General features: G+C 44.7%; 1 protein-coding gene across 1 annotated transcript in view; it reads right to left on the bottom strand.

Moving 5' to 3' along the window:
- Positions 1 to 17,512, bottom strand: part of LOC137666454 (multiple epidermal growth factor-like domains protein 6) — a 199,483-nt gene that overhangs the window by 9,425 nt on the left and 172,546 nt on the right. Inside the window, exons 24-30 of the mRNA XM_068406464.1 lie at positions 14,381 to 14,509; positions 9,580 to 9,708; positions 7,783 to 7,911; positions 7,140 to 7,265; positions 5,991 to 6,119; positions 5,635 to 5,763; positions 4,409 to 4,540 (exon numbers count right to left, since the gene is read on the bottom strand). Coding sequence (XP_068262565.1) covers positions 4,409 to 4,540; positions 5,635 to 5,763; positions 5,991 to 6,119; positions 7,140 to 7,265; positions 7,783 to 7,911; positions 9,580 to 9,708; positions 14,381 to 14,509 — 903 coding nt within the window. The remainder of the gene's footprint in view (positions 1 to 4,408; positions 4,541 to 5,634; positions 5,764 to 5,990; positions 6,120 to 7,139; positions 7,266 to 7,782; positions 7,912 to 9,579; positions 9,709 to 14,380; positions 14,510 to 17,512) is intronic.

Raw genomic sequence — 17,512 nt, 5'->3', positions numbered from 1 at the left:
TGGTTGTCTCGGGCAATGCACTCCTTGGGGCAGCAAGGCAGCGCTGGCTTGCAATGTCAAACCCCTGGAGAGCCGGAGTGACTGCTGCTACCGAGCCTGGTCTGACCGCTCCTGGCTCTGCCTGCTCCTCCCATTCCTCATACTGACAGTAGTAAGAAAAACAAGCCCAGTTCTTCAGAGGTTTTCCTCTTGGATTTCTGTTCCAAATCAACCTGTTCCCCCTTTCCCTCTTATGGCAGAGATGGGCAGCAACAGCCTGGTTTGCCTGAGATGGTGAGAAGCCATGAGCCATCTCTGGCCCTTTTAGCAGTCATTTGAGCTGACCAGTTATGGATACTGGGGCAGGTCCCATCTTTTAAAAATGTTTAAGTTGGAGAAAGTTTGTTTCCTCTATAATCTACTCTTCCCCTCCAAACGGGAGTTGGCATTGCTCTGGCCCATCTAGTGGGCTGTGGATGGAAGACTATGAAAACGTGCACATGACGCTAACGTGAAATGCAGAAGACGGCTTCTCAGAAGACAGATACAGGAGAGATATGCTTTAAATGCACAGCCAGAAAATTCTCTGAGGGAAAAACCAAAGCAGCTGTATTTTATAATAGCCAGAAGCAACACTAGACCTGGATGGACTGCTGAGCCAGTGTTACATGACAACGAGCTGTCCATGAAGAGGTTTTCCAGGTGGCAGTGAGTATTTCTGGTTTCTTTTTGGACAGCTAATGTTGAAGGAGTGCTCAATACAAGATCAGGAAGTCACGAATGTATCTGCCATGTTTAGCTCATGTCTTCAAGATACTCTTTAGAGTGATGGAGGCTGGAACTGAGGAAAAGAGCTGGGCAGAGCTGCTAGGCACGTGTCTCCGTCTGTCAGGGTTGCCTCCAGCATGCCACCACTGCACTCTGGAGATGCAGATTATTCTGCTAATTTTCCAGTGTACTGGCAGGAGGACAAGCTGGTGCTTTTAGAGCAACATGATCATCACTGAACAGTTAGACTAGTGCTACTATCTCTACACGTCATTTCTTTGCTCCTTCTTTCCTTCTCTCGCCCTGGCAAAAGGAAAGCCTGCGGCTGCTTTGGAAATCTGGTTGAATATGTATTGCACACGTCTCCAAGCAACAGAGCTCTTGCAATCTGTGGATAAATAACTTTCCGTATTTTCTCTCTTTTCTGAAGGCATGAAAGCATGGTCTGAGTGGCTAGAGAAATCTCTGGATTTTTTGAACTATTCAATAGAGAGGAAGAGCTTATGGTGAAGCTTTAAAGGGATGCCTTTTAAAATAAAACTGAAAATTGGCTTCTGCTTAAATCAGGATAGCAGATCATCAGGGCTAAACAGACACACACTTTTACAACGTGCAGATACTCTCCCCAGCCCTTCTCAACCACGGCTGCTTCTCAGTGAATACTTCGTCATCAGTGCTTCCATCTGTCAGTACAGAAAAACTGTTTCATGTGCAAACCCTGGCATCAAGGAGTGAGCCCTGCAACATCTATTTCATTTCCACCAAGACATGAAGTTAAGGACACACCCAGATTCAATGATTTAATTGGACTCTAAGTAAGTTTCTCTTTTCCTCCTCCCTTTCCTTTCGGTCATCATTTGGCTTTTCTCTTTTTTTAATTGTTTCCCACACTCCCAAACACATTGCTTCTCCCTGGCAGAGCTTTCAGAGTTGTTCCTCAGCTCAAGACTAGCAAGAGCTGCTCCATTACTGAGAGGGATGCAGCAATTCCACCCTTAGCAGTTTATTTACCCTGGCAGCATTTTATTTATTTCGGTTCAACAGGGAGCAGCACAAGCAGGACAAACACATCAGCTGCAACACTCATGTGTTTATTAACAAGGCCTTCTCATCTGTTACTGCTTTGCAGGAGAACAACTGTGCAGATAGCTAGGGCAATGTACACAACGTCCTGCCATTTCAGTAGGCTCTGCCTTTATAAAGAGGGTTAGACTCGAACCACCAGTTATCTCATAAAGACATTTTCTAATTTAACAGTTTCCTTTGCAGCTGACTTAGGTTCTTCTGAGAACAGCAGGAGCGGCAGCCAGATTTCTAACTCATTTCCTGATTTTTTCCTTCTGGTTTGGGTGGGTTTGCCATGACCAAGAGCTCCTAAATCTTTTCATGCCATCTGCATACACTAGGGCTTTTCTTACCAATGTTATTAATTGCATTGTCAAAAAGTCACTTCTGAAGCATCCTGTTACCTACAGCTTGAAGGTGAAGCTGGTGAGGTCTTTCTGGCTCGGGGTTCACCCAGCCCAGTAAATGTCACAGAGACATACCATGTTTTTTTTTATCCGTTACGACACCACTTACTGTTTTTTATTCATAACTTCACTCAAGTAGGTCTGCTCATCCACTGAGTTATGGACAATTGATGGGAACCTCATTGCTAGTTTGTCTGCTTCCTCTGGATCCTGCCAAGAGACTGTTTCAGCTCTTCACTCCAAAATTTGAGAACATGAAAGCCTCGTTGCTCTTGGCTCCTGGAAATTTGACTTCCCAGCCAACTACACCTTTTATAGATACTTTCTTGAACCCTTTTTCACAGTACTATAAATATAGCAATAGTTGCCAGAAACCATTTCCAGCAGCATCCAACCACATGTTGACTGAACTAAAGCCCACTTTATGTCTTTGGGAGCGGCTCCCTATGCTGGTTTTAATATTATATCAAAAGCTTCTTCATCCTGGAGCAGCCCCAGTTCTCCCTGTAGTAAGGACGGCGAGAACAAGGAGTATTTCCACCAAAGTCACGCTAGCTATCCCTGGTTATCAGACGTTCTCAGACAATGGTTATCCACCATTCCGTTATCTCTCCAGTAAACATTTAACAAAACTATATTTATTAAGTGTGAATCTGCTGTGCAAGATACTGTGTAGTTTTGGAATCTAAGAGAACACAGTGCCATGAAGGCTCACGTCTCATACACTATAGGTTTAATCCCAGCTACACAGCAGCCCATGGCAAAATCCTCTCTGAATGCAACGAAACACAGATTTCATTTTGTAATTTAATGTCAGAACTTACGTGCAATTATTAATGTTTTAAATTTTAAATTCTGAAGTAAAATCTTAATGATCTAAGCAAGCTTAAGGACATTTACTATAATCTATAGAGATTTAGTACTATATGCACAGGTTGTGACTACTGAAAGATTACTACATAAAAGTAATAGCCTAACAATGATTAAGTCTTTTAAAACGATACTGTTAAATAGTTGATCTCCACTACTGCTCTACTATAATATTTATTATAAGCTAATGTATAATGGATCCAGATGGCTCTAGCCTAGATATTGAAGGCTGGATTTCAGTCTCACTTACAGTGAGATATATAGGAAGATATATAGTGAGTATAAACGAGGAAAGAATCAATCCCTACATTTACATTTATATTTTAAAGAATAACTTGTGATGACATGATGGTAATACAAATGCCCATCTCTAAAACGAGCCTCATTCCTATTTCTACTCGAGGAGTAAAGCATGGGTTTAACCCTTACTAGAGCCGCACATATTGCAGCTGGCTTTTGGATCCGAATTGTCACCCAAAAAAGCAAGCGAACCAAACAGAGCCACGCTGGATTCCTAGCAAAGGAAAACCAACATTTGCCAAAGAGAAAGCTTTTTTTTTTTTTTTTAAATGAGACTATTACAAGCCATGGAGTAAAAACAAAATTAAAGTTGTAAATAAAAAGGTAATTGACTGTCTCCTTTTTTGGATACTTTAGTATGTTTCTTATCAGTTGCCACATTCCACCAGGAACAACTTAACAGATGTCCCAAAATATCAGCATGAGGCATGTGGATCTGGGAATATTTTTTATGATGGAGTGTTTGGCCAATTGGCATTTTGCCCTCTACACTAGTCACCGTTTTTCAATCCAGAGTAACAATTCGTTTAATTTGATTGTTCCTCAGAAGGCCCTACAACTTAAGTGACTTTATGAATCACTTAAATTTATTGCCAATTGCAGCTTGTTGTTTTCTAATAACCATTTGTCCTTACTCGAGCATGGAGAGATTTCGGGAAGTATTTTTGCTTAGGTATTTGGAAATGAAAGAATAACACAATATCCAGGTGTAGCTGAAGATGAGAGGTGTAAACGCAAAGAATGATATTGATATTCTTCAGCGTGGCATGAAATTGGAAAGAATTTACCTAGTAAATGAGTCTCTGTCTTTTTTTTTTTTTAAATTATTAAAAAAATTTTTTTTGTAACCAATCCCTTGCAATACAGGTATTTTTATTATTGTAAATTAACCCAATCTGTGCTGACTTTATCTCACTCAACGCTGAAGGTACTGACACAGATCAACTCAAAGCACCAGCACATGCTTCTGCATAACTCGGACCTCGCTCCGAACGCGGGCAGCCCACAGAGATACTCACGGAGGTCGCAGCGGGCCCCGCGGTACCCCGGGCGGCACGCACAGTCGCCAGTCACCGGGTGACATTCCTCATTCTCGGCAGAGCACTGACATACTCGGTTACAGTTCTTACCATACGTGCCCGGTGGACAAGCTTGGGGAAGAGGAAATGTAAACCAATAAATTAAATTTGTCTTGGTAAATATAGCACTCAAACAAAGAGCACGCTCAAATTTATTAAATAAAATCCCTGCCTACAGAATGACGCTCTCCTCCGGGACTCTGGATTTATTATGTTTACTTGGGGGTTACTTCACTGCTTGATTTTGTTTCGTTCAGTCAATTTGTGCCCAACTGTCAAGGGCAAGATACAATTTTCTTGTCACTAGAGAAAATCATAGGGAAATGTCAGGTAAAATTGACTAAAATAACAGTATAATTCACAGGGGATCAGGCGGGTGGATAAAGACGTTCTGCCTTTTGCTGGTGCAAAGCTGCTGCAGCACCAACATCTTCACAGGCTTCATTTTGCCTGTCAATGGCCACATTGCCTACAGGTTTTGGACTTTCCATGTCTAATTCTTACGTCTTACTTACATTAAGTTGCCCTGGTTGTGGGTCAGGATTTAGAGTCCTTTAGAGGAGGATATGGGACACCAATGTCAACTCTTAATTCTTTTTGTTGGTTTTCTTTCTGCTAAAGCAGTGCGCAGGCAAAACGTCGTAAGGAAGCACAAAGTCCAAACTATGCAGCTGGGGTCACGAGCCGGCTTTCAGTGACAGCTCCAGATGGCCAAACTCAACATTGAAGAAAAGCCAGATCATGACATTTCTACAAGCCCTGACAGCAGCAATGGACGGTCTCTCACGGGGACAAGGCCAGCAGAAAGCAGAGCTGCGGCCTTACCCATGGCACAGTGACAGCCGCGGGCAGCAGCCAGGCTCCGCTGGCACCTCCACAGTCTATTTGTATCCAGGTTAGCCCCTGGCTGCTCCCTGTCAGCCCGAGAGCTGCGAACCTGAGCGGGCAAATCTCGCCAGCCCAAACTTTGCCCAAACAGGCAAAGAGGTCAGAACCAGCCAAACCATTTGGGTGAGCGACACGCAGCCCTTGTCCATCTTCACTGCCGTGAGGTTGTTGCCTCCTCCCCTCTTCAGGCATTGATTATATCATCAGGTTTTTATTAAAGAAATTAATTTCTAAATTAATTTATAAGAAAAGTATTTGCATTCTTATAATGTACTTACTTTTCTCGCAGCCATAGCCGGTGAATCCTGGAGGACAGCCGCACTGGCCCGTCCGGTGATGGCAGGGGGTACCCGCAGGACACCGGCACCGCTGGGCACAGCCCACGCCGTAGCGGCCAGGCAAGCAAGCTGCAACGGTGGAACCAATTCTCGTTAGGGCATGGGGCATGGGCCAGGGAGGACAGCGCAAAGCTTCCCCCCTCCAATGGATCTGCTGCTCCCCTCCCTGTGAGCACCTCCAGGCCGACCCCACGGAGCAACGCAGGAGCGAAAGGATCCCACCACCAGCTCTAGATCCGTGAAGAACATACACACCGACCTGAACTTTCCTCCTCAAACGCCCAGCAGACACTCACGTTTGTCACAGTGCCTCCCTCGCCATCCCTTCTCACAGCGACACGCTCCAGTTTGATGGTGGCAGGACAAGCCGTGCACGCAGTCACATTGCTCCTCGCATCGCTTAGCAAAAAATCCTGGGGGACAGACTGCGAGGAGAAGCAGAGAGAGTCACAGTTCTTCCCGCTGCGTGGAAAGCACCCGTCATTGGCAAACGAGCCAGTATTGTTCTTGCACACGGTGATGTATATTTAGAAGACTGCATGCCCACAAAATATCCTTGAAAGAGAATATACTAAAAATATTAAAAGCATTTAGCATTGGCTATTACAAATCCAGGTGGTGTCTATAGAGATGTCTATGCTGTTCACTTTTACACAATTATGCACAGGCAGAGGGACAGCTCTTTGAATAGTGAAAATACACTGTGTCCACGTACTGCTTCCCACCTCACAGGTCTCTGCAAAGTGATCAAAGAGAAAACGAGGCCTGAAGAAAAGGAAGGTGGGCACTGTGGAGGCTTTACAGGTCACACTGCTGTCTGAGGCTTTGTGAGTCCTCAGCACCTCAGGAGACATCACAAAATCTCTTGTGGCTTGCAAAAGTCACAGCACGTCAGTGGCGGAGCTGAAGGTACATTTCAAATCATCTGATACCTACTGCTTATAAGATTTCTATTTTGGGGTTTTACGTGGATCCTCACGTGCCAGACAGCTACGTCATATCTGAGCAATCTGGACCACATGCAAGGCAGGTGCAATCCGGACCTTTACAGACCAATTTGCTGAGCTCCCCTCGCTGATTACAGAGACGCAGCAGCACGTGGCTGATCTGGCAAACTCTCCTTACACCTCACTCCCTTTCCTATGTTCTTCCTTACAACTGCAAAGTTGTGGAATACCTTCATTTTCTCAGCAGGCAGAGAACAGAAGTAGGAGGAGATAAAATGATTTGGACAAGGGCATGTATTTGTGGTTGGACAGAGACCTGCCTCCGGGGCTCCTGAGACACACGGTGAGCACTCACACCGGCGTTATTTCTTACTGGAATACAGAATACTGGAAAATCAAGATACAAAAGAGAAACGGACTTCATATTGTGGAGGCAGAAATGGCTGATTGCAGAAGATACTGTTAAAATAAGGCATCTGCAGAAGGAGCTGCCCTTACCAACGTCACAGTGGTCCCCGGTCCAGCCAGCATGGCAGATGCATTTCCCCGAGTGCTGGTCACAAACTCCGTGGTGGCAGCTACAGTTCTTCTCACAGCCCTCTCCGTGCCTCCCGTCCCCACACTCTGAAACGAGATGGGGGAGACTGACGGGGGACCCAGGCTGGAGGGGCTCCAGGAAGAACACACTAATGCCTCTGAAATATGGTGAGCCACCTAAGCTGGTCCTAAAAAACTTCAGTGAGGGAGATTTTTGAAGCCTCCCTTGACAAAATTCTCTAGAAAGACATTGTTTTCCCCTCAGAGGATTTATTTTATTAGTTTTTTCTCCTCAAATTGAGTTCATTACCTATCTTCCCTGTCCCCAAGGGACAGAGAATAGCTTATTCCTCTCCTTTGTCCAGCAAGTTTCTAGCAACATGGTACATTCAAGTGCCAATGCCATATCTCCCCTCTGTCTTCTCATTTCCGACTGAACAGCCCCAACTTTTTCAACCTCTCCACACCCGGTGCTCTCCAGCCCTCTGCCCCTCCTCTCTCTTTTCTCTGGGCTGTCTCACCCCAGACCTCACCAGAACTGGATTTCCTTGCAGAGCAACTTGAAACAAGGTACTGGAGGGATGGAGGACATGATGAGACTCACCCAGCTCACAGGCTATCCCCGTCCAACCCTGGGGACAGCGGCACTCGCCCGTCACCGGGTCACACGTCGCCTGGCCGTGGCAGACGCAGTGCTGTAGACAGTTTGCACCATACCATCCAGGAGGACAGGCTGCAAAGAGGAGGTAGGACAAAAGCCTTCCATTAAGAAGTGCAGGAGAAAGACGCAGGTTAAACACCTTTCCCAGCTTACACCCCTTCTCGCCCTGGTGATCATGAAGATGCTGTGAAAGGTATAACTGAGTAAAAATGGGGCCACGGCTGATAAGGAATTACACAGACTAGTGTAAAACTCACCTGGGAACGAAATAGATGATGAAGGAAATTAGCTATTACCCACCAAATGACCTTGAGATTTTCTGTTCGCACCTACGAAAAACATCTCCTGGTTCCTACCAGCTTTCTCAACACCAAGGAGGGGAGTTATTGATTTCCCTGTTTTCAGAATTTCTTTGTACGGTCCTCTTAAAATTACAACTCCTTTTCTAATTGATCCTGCTACCCATAGTTGGCTCATGACACTTCACACTTTACCTAATTTCAGGTAAGCAAGTTTATCAGTTCCCATCACAACCAGATCCTATGGATAGAACCTAAGTTTTTGGCACAAAAACCTCACACCTCTGTGGGGAGGAGCCAGTGGCACCTTTTTAAGCTGCTAACAGCAGCAAGTTCTCACTCTGTAAAAGCACAGTCACCAGAGGATGGCTCGCCCATCCTCACACACTTATTCTACCTCTTTACCTCCAAAGAGAAAAGAACTCCCCAAATGTATCATTAAAGAAAAAGGGTATATTTGACAATGTCTTCATATCTGACAACAGCTTTTTTACCTTTTGCTTTGGTTTTGTATTTGAGGCCTTCATGCAAACCAGAAGATTTTAGGTTGTGTTGTACACGTCATCAGGAAAGGTTTTGTGCCTTCCAAACTGTTTATTCCTCCATGGAAAGAACTCTTTATATTAGGTTTTGAAGGGGGACCCACGTAACTGGTATATTCCTCTACCCCATCAGCTCTCATTCCACTTCCCCTAGCCAGCCTCTTGGTACGCTGAAGGGCAGCTGCTGCCTGTGTGGAGGTGCGGACTCCAAACCCCAGCTCACCCAGGAGCATCCGCAGCAGCACTCCCAGCTCCGTGGCACTGCTTACAGAGCCGGGCACCTCGCAGGGGAGGCACAGAAAAAAGAGCCTGCTGCAACGGGGATGGACAGGCTTTTTCTAGCGGTTTGGATGCAGGTGAAATGTAAGCCCCAGTGCAGCCTTTCTTTCCCAGCCTCTTTTCTTAAGACTCCTTGGAGCTGGCCTTGTGTTTGAGTCACACATATCAGTCTAATTGCCAAGGCTGAAAGTCCCAATGCCTTTCATATGTTCTGGATTTAGCCTATGTCTGGAACAGCGTAGGGTAATGACGTGGAGCAGTCGCATGCACGGGATGGTAAAGCAGGCCGTAGAAAAGAAAGAGTTTCATTTCAGTGTCATAAATGGGAATTTTATGGACCTTTTCTCCCTTAATCAGCCTTCAAAATCAGCTCTCTTTCCAGTTTATGACTCTGTTTCAGCCCCCTCTGCCACGTGTATGCCGAGCTCCTACACCCAACCCCTCCAACGCGGCATCACAGATTTATTTAATGGACTGATCCACATTATTGTGTGGATACAAAACTAATGACAAAACAGGGCAATGATCTGATAATTAACACGCCAACGATGCCCCCTGAGCACAAGTTTTATTTTCCCCTCCTATAATCCTCTGCCAGGGGAATGAATTTCTGACTGTACCTTCTTGGCAGGTGGCTCCTTTCCACCCCGGGCTACAAAGGCACGTCCCGGTTACGTGATGACAGCGCGCTCCGTTGTGACAGTGACAGGCACGGCTGCAGCCTGGCCCGTAGCTGTCCCCCTGGCAGGCTGCAACGAGAAAAGTCCATAAAACCCCATCAGGAAGCATCAAAGGAGGCACTGCCCAGAGCAAACCTGAGACACAACCCAAGGCCTGAGAAATCAGTTTGAAACTGGCTTCCGACAACACGCTTTTCACATTATAAGGGCACCTACATCCATATATTAACCGTGCCCAACAGTAAATAACATGGCTTAAAAATATGTATCATAGCACATTCTGAAGAGGTTTTTATCGAAGGGCAGGATCGCTCAGGTGATGGATCAGCTGTCAGCCCCTGCCCTGCAGAATGTCTTTGTGCTAAACTAATGGTCCAGCAGAACCGCCAGCTTGGTAGCCTGGGTATTTATTTGCATCCTGGTAAGAGAACTGACAACTTCATTGTTTTCAGGGTTCATTTTTCACAGCTGGATGCCTTTGCTCACCCAGAGTCTCATTCTTTGGTCAGAGAGGGGTGATATTTTCAATGCATTCGGTTAAGCAGCTGGCTCCCAGGTGAAAACTTAACACAGTCATCTCGCACAAGCACACTTGGTGCAGCTCTGTTTTCAGTCCTGCTGCCTAGGAAAAATGGCAGTGACAAAATTCCTGTAGTCTCCATTGCATTGGAGATTTGGATAGCTTTAAATGGTGGAAAACAGACAGTACTGCTACCCTGTTTTCTTCAGGTATCACCCAAAAAATACCAAACGCATTGATGAAGTTGGATAGCCGCCTTGCATGGTTTCTGTGCCCGCCTTGCAGAAGCTCTCCTTCACTTGTACGAAGCTGTCAGAGCCTCTCATCCCTGCAGTGCTGCTGGCATGCGTCAGAGAGGCGAAAAAGGCTCTGAGCCCTGATCCAGAAGAGCGTCCTGCACTCGCTGAATGCGACATCTCCCAGGATCAGACCCAAAAGACGACTTTTCGTCAAAACTTCTATGCCTGAGGGTGTCAGTGTGCAGAACAAGATGCAGTGCTGTGGGAGGACACATCCCTGGGGACCGAAGGGAGGAGTGAAACCATCTCGACCTCAGGGGTGAACTTGGTTGACAGTATCTGACCCATTCTCAGCCCTTTTCTTCCCATCTGAAAACGTCCAGCTTCCCGACATGGTTCTCACAGACACCATTTCTCCCAGGACTTTTCAACAGTGTTCATTTTTGTCATCGCTTGGACCCCATCCACATTGAAACCACAAGAAAGTGCAGGAGCTCAGTCCCATCACAGTTAAAAGTTTGTTCTGCAAATGAGGCTTGGTTGCCAAGTTAAAGGTTCAGCCCATCCTACAGAGCTCTGGCTCAGTTTTGGGAGCAGAACTAAATATTTCCACAATACAGACCAGAACTATATCACAACCAAGCCAAAGGAAAAACCATCTCATAACCAGGTCCCCTGACTGGTTACTAGTGGTTCGTGTGAGGTTTTTGGAGTATGCGTGCAAAGCTCTTGTTATGCTTATTGAGAAGACAAAAGATTTTTCCAGTGAAAATTCTGGTAAGAAAGCAGAAATTTTTGGAGAATAAATTTTTTTATTATCCTGTTGTGTGGATACAAACTTTTTTTAGCTTCTCTGTAGGACAATCCTGATTATTAAAGTACGTCTCTGAAGAATAAGATAACAGGTGATATATTGAAGCTATTTTATGAAGTTCCACAACTGAATGTACAAATAACTATGGGACTTTTCTCCTTTCTTCATGATGAGTGCAAAGGAAAGAAGCAATAGAAAGGTTTAAATTATTAGACATCTCTCTGCTTCAAAATTTTCCTCTCGGCGCCTTTCCTCTATTCATTTGGGATTATTAATTTGCAGTCTTTAAAATACCTTTTTGCATGCAGAGTAAGGAACACATGAAACTGGAGACCAAAACATTCAGTGTGGAAGCCAACAGCCATCAAAAGCGTCGGGGAGCACAGGGAAACGATGGGCACTAAGACTCCATAGTGTGCCCAGAAGCTTTGATTTCATGCAGCTCTCATGGACTATTCTCCCCAAAATTAAGTTTCAGCTTTAAAAGATCAGGGAATTCGCAAAGTCAAACGCTCACACACTATGAAATGTCAAACCCCTGGTTATCAGTGCCCCTGAGCTGGGACTCTGGCAGAGCCAATCTTTCCGAACTCATCTATTTTGCAAACCAGTGTGGTCTCTTTTTGCCACAAGGAACTGCTTCTGTGAAGATCCTGCTAAGCCCCAACAACAAGAGGTGTTTCAGAACTAATAGAATCAGGGCAAAATGCAGATGCTGAATTGTGCTCAGCTTCTACAGTCCATAAACAACATGAGATTTTTTGTTGTTGTTGTTGGTTGGTTGTTTTTGGAAACTGCAAAATTTGGATGAGTTTGTATATAGAAAGGAAGGTTTCATCTCTGGCACAAAGAGATGCCAAATGTCAAGTCCTCAATTCTATATTGCTGAGGCATCATGACACTCAACAAAACAGTTTAGTTTATTTTAAACATAGGCAATACACCCTTCCTAAACCTCTTTCTTGGAAACCTAAACTATCTTAGGCAGACACTCAAAAAACCCACCCCAAAATAAAAAAAAAATCACCAAACACAACCTTAAGCTGAGGCAGAGCTTGCTTGGCAGATTTCATCCCAGATTAATGTAATTCTTTTACACGCAATTGAAAAACACAGTCTTGTAATGGAAAGTGTTAGGCAGCTTCAACAAAAGGCATTACTGTCCGTATCGCACATAATTAGATAGCAGCATAAAAAATGCGCTGCATGGCTGGCTTAAGATCAATTCAAATCCCATGATGTCAAAATTATTCCTCGATACCCTCCAGCACATTGCCTGCAATCTGATTACTTGAACACGAGTGCTGTCCTTCCAAGCTGCTAGAGTTTGCGAGTCCCAGGAACCGGTAAGGTGAATATTAAACACCCAACAAGGATGGGGAGTTGTGAGCCAGTATCTCCGACCTGTGGTCGCCTTACTCCGAGCAGCTTTTGAGTAGTGTGGCCGAGGTCCAGTCTTAAAATCAAAATGAAGATTCATCGTTCAGCCAAGAGAAAAGCAGGTTACTCTTCGAACTGTTAACTGACCTTGCTCTTTTACTTACACGCAAAGGAGACCTCGAAGGCTTTGGCATCTTCACCAGCGTGAGGAATAAATCATCCTGGCATAAAGCTCTAATAGCTGTGGCGCAAGAGGATAGTTTTTCACGTGAGTGGGGCACAGAAGGCCGTTGACAAAGAGCTCCATTTCTTAATTGAATTTAATGAAATATGTAGGAGCAAAGCTTCCCATCCCTAATGCAGTCTAAAGAGCAGGGAAGAGCCAAGGTGACACATTGCTAACGCCGTGGCTCGGCTGAAGGGCAGTAAAAGTGGGCTGCGACCAAGAAGCAAACATCATACCTGTCCAGCAGCACCTTTTCTGCTCTGTGGTTTGACTGTATGGCCCTGGCTCTGCTTTTATTTCAGTCAGCTCATTAACCTACACCCCCAGGGGAGTATTATCACCACCATCTTTAGGCAGTGGGAGATGGAGAGCCAAGCGTTCCTATGGGGGGGCCACGAGGAGGCAAAAAGGACTGCAGCTGTGGGGTGTGTGCAGAAATATCTACAAAGTGGAAAGAGTCAGCAGCACTGACCCTCTTCCAAACCAGAACACCAGGGGGTTTTGCATTACAAGTCCTTTCCAGAAGCCAGGCTGTATGGTGGGGGGCAAACAACAGAAATAGTTTATCACGAGCAAGCACAGCCCTCAAACTGGGCTGATAATATCACAGTGCATGTCTAGGAAATACGATTGTTTCAACACAAGTACCCTTTCTCTTTATTTTCTAAACTAAACTGATTTTCTATTGCAGAAATCTGCAACCTGTGGATTAAAGAAGTCTTAGGAAAGTGTTCACTAACAATGAAAGTTGGCTCCTTGTACACTGCTGCTTTGGACCCCAGCTCTACAACACAGTCCTGCAGACAGCAGTCGTATTTTCACAAGGAAATACAGACCATGACATCATACTAAAGCAAAACTAGGAAGCTGAGAAGCTAAAATCTGAAAATCTTAAAAGAAAACCTATTTGCTAAACTTTGCAAATGGGCTCAGTGCTCTCTGTATGTAATGCCATGTAGCTAAAGAAAATAATTTCATTTCCCATTAAATTATTGAACAGTTTCTCAGAAGAGTCTATTTTATATATGCATAAACACGAACTTACAAAAACCCCTTATTAGCTCAAAGGCTGTCAGATAATCCATACTTCTGAAAATCTAGGAAGTTGGCTTTTTTTAAAACAAATACTTTTTCTAAGAATTAGTTAAAAAAATATTTTCTCATGGTTAAATAACAAAATAGTCCCAGCTCTGATTTTTCGACTTTGCGCATGTGTAATCTGTCACTTTATAGCTGAGATACACCAGAAACAGAGATACATTTCATCTCTTAATGTTGCACAAAACCCAAAAAGCAGAGATTTGTCATATGGTAGAAGACAGCTCTGCTATTTAAAAACTGATGCTTATTATGTTTGACAAGTGCCAACAGCAGTTTAAAAAAAAAAAAAGTAGTTGATTATTTACACAGCTACCAAAAATTGTTCCCTTTTTTGGCATCTTTGGAAAGGAACGTGACCTATCTAAAATTGTACCCTGGTAGGTCATCCTGCATTCCCAGCAGAAGCCCACGTCGGTGCTGAAGGGGTTTGCGAAGGGGTGGTGGGCGCAGGCGGTACGTACGCTGCTCGCAGGTCTCTCCGAGCCAGCCGGGCAGGCAGCGGCAGGTTCCCAGGACGTGGTTGCAGCCGGCAGCGTTCTTGCACTTGCACACCTGGTGGCAGTCAAGCCCAAAGAATCCATCTGGACAAGCTGAAAAGGCAAAACATACGATTTTTTAGCCAAGTTCCCATTTCTTTCTTGCACAAACTCTAGCTCAGAGATCTGAAAACACGGGGCGCTGCTCATCTTTTCGTGGATGCTTTGTCACACATCACTCTGTGACTACGCTTAAGAGCCGAAGTTGCTTCAAAGGTTAAGCCTGCACAATTATGCTATGTGTATCTCAGCAAAACGTGACCCATTTTTCACAAGCAATAGAAAAACAGGGCAGAGAATACTGAAAAGCCATAAAACAGGAGAGAGGCTGGATCTGGATTCACACAAGCCAGTACTTGTGCTTCTGTAATGGGCAGAGGACAAAGGAAATAATTCAACATAATGCAAGGCCAGGGGGCCATCCCTGCTGATCTCCCCGTCTCTTGAAATCCAAAACTTATGCTCCCATTTACTCTCCCGACACCTTTCTAAAGATTTTTTAACAGTGAACATAAGCCACAGTGTTGGATTTCAGTGCTGAAATGAAAACCGGTCAAAGAGAATGAGTAGAGAAAACCAAGACAAATGAAGCGTAGCAGAACAACTCCATGGAGCTTAAGGAGCTCAGTACCTACATCTAGGACATGTAAGGCAGAGCAGTCCCATGGATTCAATTTACATCTGTACCAGTGTTGACAGCTGTGAAAATAACCCATCGGTGCCTGACAGTGGGCCACATCACACCCCAAATGCTGCATTATAAGAATGTTAAGGCTGCTATACAGAGTTAAAAAAAAATTAGGAATTATGTTGTCTATATAGCCTTACTTTAACCTCTGTCTGCATATATATATTTGTATGTGTTTAGATTATACAAGTGCATGTATAATTATGTTATACTAAATGATAATAAATCTGTAGATACACAACTGTATGTCATTCCTTCCACAGAACACCTGAATCACTCAGTTGCAGGAGCGACAGTGCTCATTAAATAAGCAGTTATTCAATAAAACTTAGCTTTGTCCTCCTTGTTCAATATAAACTTATATTTAAAACCCAATTCACATACTTCTTCCATGAAATCAGAACAATTGGCTTCCCAATAGAGTATTATGACATTTATCATCACATACACTACCCAACGACCCTCCACACTAATTTCACAGCTCTCCGTCAGGTCAGAATAACACCATTATCCATGTGCATCTTCCACTGCTGGGCTCTTCTGTCCCTTTTCTTGCCCTGTCTCTTCTTCACACCCAGGCTCTTTGTCCCAGCCTACTCATCCTGCCTCTTCCACAACTGTAAATTCAGTCCTCTAACAGAAAGAACTGCTGTCTCCTTTGTCTACAAGGGTGGGAAATTCAGTATTTTTCAATTGCAATATATAGGCAAAACTGGACCTTCAGACAGTGATGGTGGTAGTGTAACACACTGCAACATCTGCTTTGGCTGCTTTATTCTCAGAGCTCCTGCTCACAGAATCAATCAGGTTGGAAGAGACCTCAGGGATCATCGAGTCCAACCATTGCCCTGACACCACCACGTCAACTAGACCAGGGCACTAAGTGCCATGTCCAGTCTTTTCTTAAACACATCCAGAGATGGTGACTCCACCACCTCCCTGGGCAGCCCCTTCCAATGGCTAATGACCATTGGTGAGAAGAAATGCTTCCTAATGTCCAACCTGAAGCTCCCCTGGCAAAGCTTGAGGCTGTGTCCTCTTGTCCTATCGCTAGTTGCCTGGGAGAAGAGGCCGACTCCCACTCCACTACAACCTCCCTTCAGGTAGTTGTAGACTGCACTAAGGTCACCTCTGAGCCTCCTCTTCTCTAGGCTAAATAACCCCAGCTCCCTCAGCCGTTCCTCGTAGGTCAGACCCTCCAGACCCTTCACCAGCTTGGTCCCCTTCCTCTGGACTCGCTTCTGACTACACATAATTGTTTCACCTACTCAAAATCAAAAGGCTGCTTTCCCCTTCACCCTGTCCACACTGCAGCTTCTTCTTCGGCACATGAAAGATTTCAGGCTTACGCCGCTTTCCAAGTATGTGCTGTCTCAGAAAAACAGAACAGTGCCTCGTGCTGATATAAAACTGTAAGGGCATCCCTCAGCCTCTGTTCAGGTCGTGCTGGGGAGAGAGCTGTTATCAAGTTGTAAGGAAGAGACATCAGCATGTGGTTTCAATCTCTATGTCCTTATTTATGCTTCAGTAGCATGTATGGCACAGCATACAAGAAAGGACTTCTCCTACTTAACCCTACCTGACTTCAAAGGCTGACAAAGTTTTTCTTTGTTTAATGCAGGGACTACAGAGCACTGTCAGGTATTAAAACAGAAATCTTGCTGGGCTATCTTATGATAATGATTAACTGCTGAAATCCAAGACAGAAGCCAACTCAGCCTGTCCTGTGGTAGCGCTGATTTAGGCAGCAGTTCAAATGCAACCTTTGAGTGCTGCACTTCACGAGGGCTATACGTTGCTGTTATTAATGCATCAATTAATAAACCTGCTGTAAGAAAAGTCCAAGACTCGTGCTGCCTCCTGTTTGTGGGCTAATCGTGTAGCATTTGGGGATATTTGGCCAAATCAAGCAGCAAACTGGATAATTCTTCTCTTGGTCTGATCCCATAAGTGGACACATGCCTTGGGTCATGCAACACATACCAGGGAGCAGCGAGGAACGAAATTAAAAAAATTACAGCGCAGTGAAGACAAGCAGGACATTCAAAGCAGGAGCAGCAGATGCTTAGCACTTCACAGAATTAAATCAATTATAACAATTGCCTTCCCAAATGGGAGCAGAGCAAACCTGGTGGTGCAGGGCAGGGCGACCCGGCTCGCTCGGCACGGCACGCCTGTAACAGAGCTGCGAGCACTGACGGCTAATAAATAATAAGAAGATATTATGGAAATTTGTGGCAAATAAAGAACTTAGAAATGTCCACTGAAGTGGCGTTTTGCAGCAGGGACTGGCATGTAAACCTATGAAGCTCTACTTCATACTGAAGGTAGTAAATTAATGAAAAGGAACAGCTGTACTTTGTTCCCAC

The sequence above is a fragment of the Nyctibius grandis genome, chromosome 8 (assembly GCF_013368605.1).
Source record: "Nyctibius grandis isolate bNycGra1 chromosome 8, bNycGra1.pri, whole genome shotgun sequence".
NCBI lineage: Eukaryota > Metazoa > Chordata > Aves > Nyctibiiformes > Nyctibiidae > Nyctibius > Nyctibius grandis.
The sequence above is the reverse complement of the archived record's forward strand: the minus strand, read 5'-3'. Positions and strand labels throughout refer to the sequence as shown.